At 45.4% G+C, this 13,924-nt stretch overlaps 1 protein-coding gene and 1 long non-coding RNA gene across 2 annotated transcripts in view; one reads left to right on the top strand and one right to left on the bottom strand.

Moving 5' to 3' along the window:
* The window catches only part of SLC1A1 (solute carrier family 1 member 1), a 79,674-nt gene extending 72,868 nt beyond the window's left edge, over positions 1–6,806 (bottom strand). The window contains exon 1 of the mRNA XM_077909084.1: positions 6,644–6,806. Coding sequence (XP_077765210.1) covers positions 6,644–6,734 — 91 coding nt within the window. The 5' untranslated portion in view covers positions 6,735–6,806. The remainder of the gene's footprint in view (positions 1–6,643) is intronic.
* Positions 6,807–7,038: 232 nt separating this feature from the next.
* The window catches only part of LOC144320471 (uncharacterized), a 42,868-nt gene continuing 35,982 nt past the window's right edge, over positions 7,039–13,924 (top strand). Inside the window, exon 1 of the long non-coding RNA XR_013386046.1 lies at positions 7,039–7,740. This is a non-coding gene — a long non-coding RNA (uncharacterized LOC144320471). The remainder of the gene's footprint in view (positions 7,741–13,924) is intronic.

Below are 13,924 nucleotides of genomic sequence, written 5' to 3'. Positions count from 1 at the left end.
CTTGCTCTTCTAGGTCATCCAAACCCCTCTTCTTTCTGATAAGGAAATAAAGGCCCAGAGAGTTTAAATATCAGATACGCTTTCTTAAAGAGCTCTTAAGAATAAGGCTCATTACTTTAAGGTCTCATTTCATGTTCCAGAGTCTTCTGGGGGTAATAGGGGTGCTTTTGCCCTCAAGGGGTCTATAATCTAGTTTGAGGAAGAAAGGATGACCATGCTTAATATATATGTAGACTAAGTGTTGACCAGAGTTACTGATGCATATGGGAGAATGCTGAAGTAGGCAGAAGAGGATTTGTGGAAGACATGGAATTCAAACTAAGCCTTGGCCTCATTTATTCACTCAATAAACAACGACAATGTCTTACTCTCTGGGTCATAGATGGCTCAACAAATTAACACATGTATTGGGATCCCTGGGTGGCGCAGCGGTTTAGCGCCTGCCTTTGGCCCAGGGCGCGATCCTGGAGACCTGGGATCGAATCCCACATCGGGCTCCCGGTGCATGGAGCCTGTTTCTCCCTCTGCCTGTGTCTCTGCCTCTCTCGCTCTCTCTGTGTGACTATCATAAATAAATAAAAATTAAAAAAAAAAAAAAAACACATGTATTGAGCCCACCACGCACTGTGACAGGTGCTGTGGGTTCAGGGGGGCCTATGGATTGGTGTTGGAGGCAAAAAAAAAAAAAAGAGGGTGTATTCTAACTGCACAGTAACACATACAAGAAGATGTTCCTGCTGCACAGTGGGAGAGCACAATTGTTCTTTTCCAAGAGTGTGCCACTTCTGGGGCTCCCTCTTCTGCTAGAGATTGCCACCTCCATTCCCTACAGGAACAAACCCAGCCCATCAGCTTAACCTGCTGAGCAGCTCGAGTTAACTGTACTGTCATTTCTTTTCTACTTCTACTGAGGCTGTACAGCCGAGGCCCCTAGCTCTCCCTGCCGGACACAGACATTAAACCGCCTCGGCAGTCTGTCCACCTGCAAAACTGCCCTACCAGGATCCATTAAGCTATACACATTTGCTTCAATGATTTTTACCAAGCACAGCACTGTGTCATTGCCAACCTGACCCTCTGACCATTTCCGAACTCGTCAGCATGGCATTCTAGGCCCTTCAGGATCTGGCTCTGCCTCTTCAGCAGCCTTGCTCCTTTTGACTTTCCACGTCCCTCAATCATACCCTCTGCTGCAATCACGCCAAGCCTCTCTGATAGAAGGTAGGAAAGGCAGACTTTGAAGGTGGAAGGAAGAAATGGGCAGCTTCATGAACTAGAGTTGCATAAGGACAGGTCTCAGCCCACGGTGGAGACCAGCCTGGCTCGTGTGTCTGGCAGGTTCTGCTGGAGCAGTCTTCTTCCAACGGCGCACACTATGATTCCTGGAGTCCTAGAGGCATGCTTTTGCCCCTTCCCAGTCACAGGGGAGAAAAAGACGATACAGACCAGAGTGTAGAGGGAGAATCCTCATTCTCCACCCCAGTATGGCACTTGGCCACACTGCCGTGGTTCCCAGGAGGGTTAGCAAGGATCAGCTATGACAGGGAGCTAGGGAGCAAGATAGAGAGAAGTGGCCCAGAGGAGGCAAAGGAAAGGAACAGGAGGACCTGGTGTAGCCAGTTTTCATCTGAGTGACTGTGAGCGTTGAGTCTCAGTTCCCTTATCCACAGGCGGGCAACTTTATAGTTTCCTATATATATACACATATACACACATTCACACACATATGTATATATGTGTATATATATACATATATATGCGCCTGGGATTTCTATGGTGCTGGCTGATATATATATATGCAACATTTTATAGCTGCAAAAAGTTTTCATTGACTTTTTTCGTAAGTATTTCCTAATATTTCCTAAGGCGTGATGGAAATGAGATTTGAGAAGTATAAGAAGTCAGATGTATAGTAGGTCAAATCCACCAGCCTCCTGAACCCGGCTCTGCTTCCACCCCTGCCTCTGCCAGTCTATGTTCAAAACAGCAGCCAGGGCAAGCTGGTTAAAATACATCCAGACCACATCTGTGCTCTGCTAAGAAACTTTCAATCATTTCCCACCTCCCAGTAAAAGTCAAAGTCCTTAGGGGAGCCTCTACTCTCCCACTGCTCTGCCCCTGTGAGCTCCTGCCTCCCCTCCCTCACTCCATCCCTTGTTCTTTCTCAAACAAGCCAGGATGCTCCCCAGTCATCGGTGTGGTGCTCAGTGTTCCTCCACCTCTTTCTAGTCTCGATTCAGTGGTCACCTTCTCAGCAGGGCCTTTCCTATAGCCCTATTTAAAAGCAGACCCCTCCCTCCCAGGCCCCTCTGCTTTTTGTTGCTCTAGAACACTCTCACCATCTGACATACTCTACATTGCAGTTGACCTATTCATTCTGTTTACCTCTCTCCACTTGAACATTACATTCCATGAGGAAAGGGGTTTTGATTGTTTTGTTTACTGCCTTGTGCCCAGGCTCAGAACAGTCTCCAGTGAATGAACAAATGATTTAAGTGTTGGTTACTGCAGATATATTCTAAGACTGAGCTGATTAGAGGCCCAGCAGTACCAGGCAAGGAAGTTGCCAGATCAAGCAAGCTTTATCAGTAATGATAGACATTCTGGAATGCTGCCACATACAAGTCTCTGCACAGGTGAGGGGCAGCCTGAGCTGTGGCCAGCCCCTGTCCTCAGAGGCTTCAAAGACATAAAAACAGAGGAAGAGGGCAGCCCGGGTGGCTCGGCGGTTTAGCGCCGCCTTCAGCCCAGGGCCTGATCCTGGAGTCCCGGGATGGGTCCCACAATCAGACTCCCTGCATGGAGCCTGCTTCTCCCTCTGCCTGTGTCTCTGCCTGCCTCTCTCTCTCGCTCTGTCTCTCATGAATAGATAGAAACTTAAAAAACAAAACAAAACAAAAAACGCAGAGGAAGAGAGCATATACCATGACTCTACGTAGCACTGCCAAATATATGCTGCAAGAGCTACCAGTAGGAGACACAAGGCTTGGGCAAGGGGATTACTAATATAGCGTGAAATAACTGTTCTCCATGTCAAACAATGGAATCTGAATTTATAAATGCTTGCTTCCTTACTGCTCTGAAAAAAATTGTTCAGAATGAACAAGCTTGCCAGCTCTGTAACGTAAATAACATCTACTTCCTGTCCTGAAAATCCATAAGGTGGAAATCAGGCTTTTCAGATGGCTAAAATAAAGCACGTCCTGGACAGAAAGATTGAGCTCCATGCTGTGCATGGGGTGAGGATTGCATGAGCGCCTTAGCAACGTGACACACACAGTTCGTGACGTTCTTCAACTTCACAATGGTGCAGAAGTGTTACTTGTTTAGTAGAAATCAGACCTGAAATTTTGAAGTTTGATCTTTTCCTCAGCTAGTGAGACCTGGTACAATCCTCTCTTGTGACGCTGGGCATGGGAGCCACGCCACGGTTCAGTCAGCCACGTAATCACGGAGGTCAACCACCAATACACACACTCACAACCATTCTGTACCCAACAACCACTGTTCTTCACTTTCAGTACAGTGTTCAACAAATCACGTGAGATGTGCAACGCTTTATTACAAAATTGGCTTTGTGTGAAATGATTTTTGCCTGACCGCAGGCTGATGGAAACGTTCTGAGCACATCTGAGGTAGACCAGGCTAAGCCATGGTGTTCAGCAGGTCAGGTATATTAAATGCACTTTTGAATTATGATATTTGGTATTTTCAACTTAGCACAGGCTTACTGGGACCTAATCCCATCATAAGTCAAAGGAGATGTGTACACATGATCATAATTGGGTCATTTGAATCAGAATGCTGTGACACAGGGTTTTTTTTATACATAGTGATTCTGTTTGGACAGAATTCTTGGTTGGAGTACAGAAATTCTACCCTCAGAATTTCTGCCTGTTAAATGAATTGAAAATCAGGCCATAGGGCACGAAACAAAATGCCGTATCTTTGTAAAAAAAAATGAACGCTCCTTAGCTGCACTTCCCCTGACATCCTAGGTCTTGAAAAATCAGAGGCTTTAAGCTGGCTCATAAGAACCTTTGCCCCTCATTTCAATAATCAAAATATTTTAAAGTGTCAGGGCTGTTGAATTCCAGAGGGGACCGAACATTTTGATGGCTATCATCAGAAGATGATACTCTGTCAAGGTAGGTAATAAATTTAACAGTTTCTTCTTTTAAAAGGTCTAGAAAAGAAGCTGCATGAGAGTGCTTGTGATTTTCTGTATTAATAAAGACTTTTAAAATAAACTTACTATGACTTTATATATGGACTCAGCCTCACTGTTTTAAGTTAGCAGAAATTTCATTCTGGTTAAACAATTGAGCTAGCGCAAAAAAAAAAACAAAAACAAACAAAAAAACAACAACAACAACAAAAAAAACAAAAAAACAATTGAGCTAGCGCAGACCACACAAACCGAGGCATGTTTTCCACTCAGACCCAGTGCTCAAGAAAAAAAAAACAAACAAACAAACCGGAAGACCCCAGGGGGTGCCTGTGATGGGCACACTGGAGGTGGCTTAGGGTTGACATTTCTCAGACCAGGAATGGGAAGCCTCAGGACAGCCCTGTGTTGCTCCTGGAGGAGCAAATGTCCAGAAAGACTTCAGTGAGGCACTTGAAACTTTTATATGGTGGTTTCTTTTCTTGAGAAAAGTGTCTGAATCAAGCTCCTGTGGTTCACCCAGATTAAAACTGTTGGGAAGAGATCCCTGGGTGGCGCAGAGGTTTGGCGCCTGCCTTTGGCCCAGGGCGCGATCCTGAAGACCCAGGATCGAGTCCCACGTCAGGCTCCCGGTGCATGGAGCCTGCTTCTCCCTCTGCCTGTGTCTCTGCCTCTCTCTCTCTCTCTCTCTCTGTGTGTGTGTGACTATCATAAATAAATAAAAATTAAAAAAAAAAGATCACTTATTAAAAAAAAAAAAAAACTGTTGGGAAGTGCTCTGATGCCAAAGGCCAGATTTGCAAAATGGGCATGTGATCCCTCTAGACAATGAAGCTGTATTTATGCAATAGGCTCCTAAGGCCACAGATCAACTGCCCCAAATCCTTTCCAAACCTGCCTCCCGTGAATGGGTACGCTGAACAGTGGTATTCAACACTTGATTAACAGGTGAGCATCTCTGGAGACCCCTAAGGCTAAAAAGGCAGGATTATTCCACTTTCACAAGGAATTAGGAGGGAAATGCCAGCCTTGAGTTACCCAGTAACCATCCTTAAATAGGGCTTAACAATTAATTCTGGACTCTTACCACTTGGGAAAACAAACAAGGCCATCTCATCTGTTTGGATGCAGAGACATCAAATCACTCTCTCCGTGGTGTATTATTTAAATGTAGTGGGGGCAGGATAAACTTTCCCTAAAACCCCCTAAGCCATTTGGCCCTTGGGGGAAATAGAGTTAAGCAGATAAGATAAGAAACACTTGCTTCTCTACCTCTCTCCTTTCCTCCCGCAAATGGCCTCTGCTAGAGCAATTCCAAGATGTTATTTCTTTACTAGAAACCTGACTTTATTTTAGCACAAGGTTCTGAAGGTGCAAATCTGACTCTGAGGATTCCGTTAACTTCCACAGGGTTTTTTTTTTGGGGGGGGGAGCATCAAGAGTGGGAGTAGGCAATGCCAAATATTCTGAAATTCAGAAGCATCCCTGGAGAAGAAGGAGCATGAGGTCGGGAGGCTACCAGTCCACCCCCTTTTCCACAAATCCAGCTCCTGTTTCCAAAGGGAAGATGGGGATCTCAAAGGCCTCTCACCTGCTGAGTGTCCCCACCTGTGTGAGCTCCCAGTGGAAAGGAGACCGGCTCCAACCCCAAAGGGGTGCGTCTCAGAACCCAAATTGTAAGACAGGCAAACAGAAATTCATGATCTAAGTAGGAACAACTCATACCTCTGAGCAATGGCTCAGACCACCACTTAGTCCAGTAATCTGTCAGGTGTGAATCATTTAAATACACCCTTGTTTAAAAACAAGCAAATAGGACTTAAAAAAATTGTTTTCAGTAGAAAAACAACGTGGAGAGCAAGGAAGCTCAAGGAGGCTATTCTGGGAGAGTACCAGGGTGGGGAAGCAAGACATCTGAGTTATGTTAGCTCTTTCCCCAATGACCTCCTGTGGGCCATTCAGTGCACACCTCCGAGTCTGGGCAAGAATTTGGCCCAGGGTGAGCGGCCAACACCCTCTTCCTCCCTCCCCTTGGGGACCTCCGGCCATCCCCGAGGCTAAGGTCCTCCTTCCAGGCCAACGGAGGACCCTAATCCACGCTGGATCCCTGTCCCGGCAGCACGGTGCTGGTGCTGGTGCTGGTGCTGGTGCTGCTGGCGCTGGTGGTGCTGGTGGGAATGGGGGTAAAGCACATAGGGCTGAAAACGTGATAATGAACCACGTTTGCTTCCCAAACGGGAAGAACCGAGGGCTTCCTCCCCCCTTCCAAGCCCCTCTGATCATTCGGGGGTCCCCGAGGAGCTGTGCTCCCCGCACGCACACCCCGCCGGCCGAGGGGGGCGCCCGGGTGCCCCCGCCGCGCCTCGCCCACCCGCGCACCCGCCGGCCCCGCACGCGGCCTGGGCGCCGGGAGCGCGTGAGGGCGCGCGCCGCCCCCCGCCCCCGCCCCCGCCCCCGCCCCCGCCCCGCGCTCACCTAGCACCACGGCGGCCACGGTGGACAGCAGCAGCCAGTTGTTCCTCAGGAAGCGCCTGCAGTCGCATCCCTTCCTCGCCGGCTTGCCCATGGCGGGCGCTGGCGCCGGAGCCGCCGCTATTGTGCGCTGGGCTCGGCCGTGCGCGCGGGGACCGGCGGGGGCTCCGCGGCGCGGCGGGGCGGGATGCGGGCGCGCGGGGAGAGGGTGCGCGCCGGCCGCCGCGGTCGCTGTCACCGCCGCGGTCCCCGCCGCCACCTGAGACCGCGCGCCGCGCCCGCCGCCCCTCGCAGGCAGTGGCGTCGGGCGCGCCCGGCTCCTCCTGCCGCCGCCGCGCTCTGCGGAGCCGGGGCCAACCAGCGCGGACGGAGGGCGGGGCGGGGCGGGGCGGGGGGGGGCCGGGGAGCCCGCTGCCCCGCGCCCGCCCAGTCCTCACCCGGACTCTCTCGCCTTCCTCTTCTTCTTCTTCTTCTTCTTTTTTTTTTTTCTTTAAATCCTGCCAGACCAGCTTTTCAGATGTCGGCTTTCCTCCTCTCCGAGCCCAGGTGGGCGGAGCCACGGTGGTTTGGGCCTCTCCCCGCACACCCCCGCCCTCCCCTCCCGCACACCCCCTCCCCTCCTCGAGCCAACCCCTGGCACCGCGAAGCCCTTGCCGGTGGGGAGAGGTGAGGGACCCTGGGCTCTGTCGTGGGTGCTCTCTGCTCCCCGCAGCAGCCTCGGATTTGCCAGGCGTCTGGAGAGCTTGAAGCCCCTGGCGGGAGGGGAAGAGTGCGGGGCGGCGGGGGGACAACGGGACTCCGTGAGCTCTCGCCTGCTGCCCCCTCCCTGCCCCCACCCGGACTACTAACTCTTCTCTCTGAGTAGCGGGAGGCGAGGCACCAGTGGGATGGTCCGTGGACACAGGGCTTGCAGTGGGCCCCCTTAGAGCTTGACTGGCTCTGTGGCCGCCGAAGGCCCCCCCCACCGCCCCCCCCCCCCCCCGAACTGTGAGATTTGGCAGAGCAATTAGGTCTGAGCACCCGGCCCAGCTGGGAGAAGGTGGGCCCGCCCCTAAGGCCAAAGGCACTGGAAAGGCAAACAGGGGAGTTGGAGAAACTGGGTAAGTGGTGCCAAATATATTCCGCGAGGCTAAGTGAATTTTCGAGTTCTCTTCTATTCTTCTACCCCATTATTTCACCGTCACTTATGCAAACTCTTTCCTTTCCTTCCCCACCTCACCACCTCTGCAGCTCCAGGCTGCCTTGCTGTCAGCTTTCCTAACATTAGGTAAGCTCTGCACCTTTTCTTTGCTATTGTGGAGGCTACTCTCTGAATGGGGAGGGTGGGGGAGCTTCCCAACTGGATTGTCTAGTGACTAAACCCCCACAATTAGAGCTTCATTCCTTTGGCTGAAATTGATGCAAGCCTTCTTCAAGAGATAATCATTCAGCTTTATGAACCACGTACACGTTAGTATGAATGACTTTGGCAGCTCCCTTCCAGAAACTAAATTTTGAGAGAGGAAGGATAGAAAGGTACCAAGGTCACTGTGTGCCTGAGCAGGAGCTGAGGAAATGTCAGAAGGAGAGAAACTATCAAGAAAGAGAGGCCAGAAATAGCCATCCCACAGTAGAAAAGCTGGAAATACTCAGGTGTCCATCATGAAAGGAATGGCAAGTATGTCATGGAACTGTCATGCAGTAGCACACTATGTAGCCTATAGAAAGGAAGTTTATGAACTTTCTAATTGCATGAGATAGCAGATGTTAATAATATTAGGAGGAAAAAAGGAAGATTGAATTGTGTATATAATTGGTCACAGGTATGTAAAGCAAACATAGACAACAAAATCATATACTTCGGAAAGAAGTCTCGGAGGACATATGCTAAAATTTTAACAATGGTGGTCTTTGGGTGATATAATAGCACGTTCAATTCTTTCTGCATTCTATCATCTTTCTGCATTTTCCTGAGTGTTTACCATAAGCATATTCATGTTCCTTACAGTTGTGGGCAGGGCTGTATTTAAGAGATAAACAGGCCCTAAAGAGAGAAAAAAAAGTGGAAGACCTAAGATGAATTTTGTACATGACAACTTTTTGAGGTAGAGTAGAACAACTACACCTGGGTTTTGTGGGTAGGATATTTAGGTTTAAATCCCAGTACCATCACTTACCAGCTAGGTAACTTTGGGCAAGTTGCTTACATTTCTTTGTGACTCAGTTTCTATATCTGTAACATGGAGGCATTAATATTATTTCTCTCATGAGGGTATTGTAAGAGTTGAATACAATATTTGTAAGAGGCTTACTGACTGGCTCACAATCAGCACCAGTACTGGTTTTACTTGGAGTCAACCTGAGCTGACATCTTTTACTCCCTCTCTCCTGTGGCCTGCCTGTCAGGAACGTACCCTGAGCTACATCAGACCCACGAGAACCCTTGCATATTTATCAACAGTAATTGCTCATATATAGCACATACTTGCTTTATGCTTATTTAAATTATGCAATTTTAAAATAGCACAATATGAAAAGACGAATAAAGCCAAAATGCATACACTCATTTTGAAATGATAAAAATCTTCTAAATTAGATATAAAAGTCAAGAATCTCAAAAGTTCAAAGCAGGTGGGCCAAGTGAATAATAAACTGCATTTATGCCATTGCTCCATGGCGGTTCCACTTTAGGCGGCCATAAAAAATAATTAATAAGCAGACACAATGCACTTACCATGTGCCAGCACCTCTCTAACCACTTTGCACATATTAACTCCTTTGATCCTCCCAACAACTGAATGTGGTAGGGATGGTGGTTACCTCAAGGGACTGTTGGAAGAATCAGATAAGATATTGTGTGTCATCATCATCTTCATCTTACAGCTGAGGAGTCTAAGGCAAACAGAAGGTCAGTAACTTCCTTCAGTTCCCTCTGTTAGTAGGAAGACAATTAAGGTGAACTAGGCGGTCTGGCTAGGTAAATGCTAGGTAAATGCACCAACTCTGTGCATGAAGCCACCACCATAGGAGGTAACAAATACAGATTTGTTACAGGGAAATTACTTGAGTTGCTTTATTCAAGATCTTCAGGAGTCCATTCGTCCAAAAACAGGAGACATTAGGGTGTCCTGAAGTGCTGTGCTCAGGTGGAAGCTGCCTACATTTTATAGGGCAGTGGCTGAACTCTTGAATTCACTCTCCTTTGCTGCTACTGGCACCTAATTCTATGATTTCTTTGCCTAAGATAAGCATCACTTTGGGGAGGGACCAAAGGATGCTTAGGGAGACCCCTAGGGCTTCAGTTTTATTATTTTATTTTCATTGACTATGATAGTCATGGATGCAAGTGATCTCAAATTGGACAAAAGTTAAGAGGCATTTCCCTTGTAAAGCATTTCTTAATATATTACATTTTGCCAGTGTGGGTTCTTTTTTGTATTTTTTATTTATTTATTTTAGCATTTAAATAACCCTGGCATTCATTTCTTTCAGTGTTACTGTTCTTCTCTCCCCACTCCCACCCCCCGCCACTGCCCTTAATTGTTGACTCATGAACTCTCTTGTTAGTTATTAAAGAAAGGAGACTTTGACTTTACCATACAAGGTTACATCATCAGGTGACAGTGTGGGCTTATATATTACTTGGGACAGAAATGAAAGCATTCAGAGACAAAAAGTAAAGCATCAGCTTCTGATCAACTCCAGAAATAGTATGCTGGTTGCATCCTACCATCATAAAACATACACAGTTGGTTGCTTTGTTCTCGTGCTGTGGTGATGGGGAGAAGGAGGTCATGGGGTACCAGAGTCTCCTTCAGCATCTATAGTTGTGCAGCCATTCATGACCGATGGGTGGTAAGAAGAATGGTGTCAGCATATTCAGACATTCTTTTAGCAGTCTCTTCCTTATTTAATTCTTCTCGTGACTATACGTTAAGATGTAAAAGAACTGTAAGTAATTAAATCTTCACAATAATCCTCCAAGCAATATTTTATAAAGATGATCTGGCCCAAAGAGGCTTATTTATTGTTTAGATGTCTTTGAACTCTGAATTCAACAGAACTTTGCCCACGGGCTTTATTGCTTACTTTGACAAACTGAAGAACAATTTCATTTTATTTTAGAATATATATAACTATATATAGTTATTTGCTTCATAGAAGCTGTGTGTCCTTGAACAAGTCATTTAACCTCTCTCAACCTCATTTCCTCATCTGAAGATACCATTTGAAGTAATGAATACAAATGGCTGATGTGTATTTGAAGAATAAACAAGTTTTCAGACTCACAAGGACTCAAGGAAAGGAAAACTTAAACCATATTCGTTTGCTAGTTAAGCAAAAGTATTTTAGGATAAAACATTTTAAAATGCATAATTCTAACATTATAAGTTGTAAACTTAGAGAAAGCATGCAGAAATGGGCAGCGTCACATACTACTGGTAGACCTAAAAATGTGCTATGACTTTTCTGAGGATAATTAGCCAATTTGTAACATCTTTCAACAAAAGTGTATTCCTTAACTCCATCATTCTACCTCTACAAATTTATTCCAAAAAAGTGAGGGGAGGGGGCAGTCCATTCCAGTTCAGTTGGGAACAGTTTCACTATCTCATAAAGTGGATTGGCTAAAGATTGGTTACATGTGTAAAGATACACTGGACAATGGAACACCGTTCAGGTATTGAAGAACGTATTTCAGCAGAATGTTGAATTAGATGGGAAAATAGTAAGACATACAACTATGGTTTGAAATGATGGAAGTAAGTTATAAAACAGTGAGTCAGTTGTTTTTTATGATGAGGCTGTTGTCATTTATTATTTGTATACCTGAAAATATAAAACTTAAAATATGCATATTATAATTCCAATTAAGTCTCTCTGTGTGTATAAGATAGTAATCTGAATGTTACTCTTGTGCAAACACATGTCTTTGCCCTGCTAGGCCAAGGTATTCATATGCTTGGGAGATTAGGATTTGTCACAGAAGGAATTTAAAGAAAAAAATGTACTAACATTCCACTTCTACATGAAATGCAGGATTATGTAGCAGGAAAGACTATTATCATGAGAAAGAATGTTTCATATTCTTTCATCTCCTCATTATAATATCAAATCCCAGCATGGAAGATCCATCTCATAGGATTCTCTGTAGTGGAGGGAAGACACCCCATTACCTATAGCAGCTGTCACTCTGTTGCAGCAAGAGGTGAAGACACAGGGAAATTAGATGAAAGACTCACCACTTTCTGGTCAAGGGAATGGTGGGAAGATGAAAGAGAGATGCTGGTCCTGTTTTCTCTCTCCAGGCTTTGTCCAGGAAGGGAGTCTATGCTAGAGAATAGGAGGCGACAGCTCTGTCCCCACTGCCCATTAGGGGGCTGCCTCCCCAGCTGTCCCTTACCAACCTAGGTTACAGCCACATCAACACAAATGTGGCAGGAAGTGTAGTCAGGCAAGGAGAGGATCTGAGATTTTACTTCCCAGCCACCCTTGGCTCCTGGTGGCAGGGATGCTGAAGAGAGCCATGGGATGGTCATCACAGGATAAGGCAACTCTCAGAGTTCTGACGGTGTGTGTGTGTGTGTGTGTGTGTGTGTGTGTGTGTGAGAGAGAGAGAGAGAGAGAGAGACGACTCAATGCAGAGACTAACTTATTTATTACTACCAGTGGTGGAGGTGAGAGTAAGGCCGTGGTAGATGTGCCTCAGCTCAAACGAAGCCAAGAGAAAGAACAGAATATATCTTCCCAACTGCAGATTTCAACCATGAAGGGCAAATGGGACCAGGGAAAATGTTCTGGACACTAGGAGCTAAGCAAGTCCACATGTTACATTGGGTTGTTCATGTTTTAAAGTCTCTTTTATTCTGCAACAGATTCCCCCCCAACCCCCAGCCCATCATCTTATTTGTTTGTTGAAGGGACTAGGTAATTTGTCCTACAAAATTGTCCACACACTGGATTTGACTGATTGTTTTTTCATGGTGGCAATTAATTTGTGCCCCCCCCCACTATTCCCCCTAAGCTGGTGGTTAAATCTAGAGATTTGATAGTTAGCAATGCTAAGATTGAACGAACAGTGGATTCTGATGTCAGCCTGATTCATCTGTGATAAATTCACCATCAACCTTTTGAATATGGTTTTGGCATCTGCTAGTGATGGTTGCTTAAGATCATTTTATTTAATTTGTTCTAATTCTATCATTCCTCTGAATATATTTGCTGGAATTCTTCTATAAAAAGAATTTTTATCGCATAATTATTTGGTTACCCTGAAATAAGAGTTTGTACAGAAAAGGCAGGATCCATAATTAGCTTTTTCCCTTTATTGGTTTTCTAAATAATGAATCGGTACACTAGCAACCTCCATTGGTGACTAATGATGTTTTGTTTCCTTGTTTTTATTAGTGTTATTTTTTTATTAGTGTTATTATGAATACTACTGTTGAACACTGATGAACACTGTATTAGTGTTATTATGAATACTAGTGTTATTATGAATACTTTTATTACTGTTATTATGAAACACCACTCCATCCAAAGTGTGTAAATCCATGTGCACATAGATTTATATTTGTTGGGTAGATTTATGTGTTTCAGTCAATTATAATTATTCTTTTTCTTGCTCAAATTGTCCCATCCTTGGCTAATGGGAGTCCCTTAATTTTGGCTCCCATGTCTTTTGGCAAAACCATTTGTCTTCAAGTAGTGTTCTTATTTTCTGGCTCAGAAAGATGTCCCAAGACCCTCTTGTACATTTCTTGCTCTGGAATCAACCATTTCTCCAAAGGCTCTAGATTCCTTTTCATGGAAAATCGTATTTAGAAGCTACAGTCTTGGCATGGGGGTGCTCATTGCTACCAGGTTGTCAATGTTTCTAAACATTTAGTGGACGGCTCTCAAAAATACATAGTTCATAGAAAGGGAAAAATAATGAGTCCACACTGATATTTTCTATTCAAATTTTCTTATTGTGGTAAAATATTCATAATAAATGTTACCAGTTTTAAACAATTTTTAAATGTACAGTTTTGTGGCAGTAAGTGGATCCACATTGTTCTGCAACCATTACCACCATCTATTTTCAGGGCTTTTTCATCTTCCTAAACTGAAACTCTCCCCATTAAATACTAACTCCCCACTCCTTTTTCTCAGCTCCTGGCAATCCCCTTTCTATATTCTGTATCTATGGATATTTATGCTTTTGCGATTGGTTTGTTTCACTTAGCATAATGTTCTCAAGGGTCATCTGTGTTGACATGAGTCAGGATTCCTTCCTTTTTATAGCTGAATAGTATCCCATTG

Source organism: Canis aureus, chromosome 1 (assembly GCF_053574225.1).
Source record: "Canis aureus isolate CA01 chromosome 1, VMU_Caureus_v.1.0, whole genome shotgun sequence".
NCBI classification, from domain to species: Eukaryota; Metazoa; Chordata; class Mammalia; order Carnivora; family Canidae; genus Canis; species Canis aureus.
Note: the sequence above shows the minus strand (reverse complement) of the source record. Positions and strands in the feature narration are given on the sequence as shown.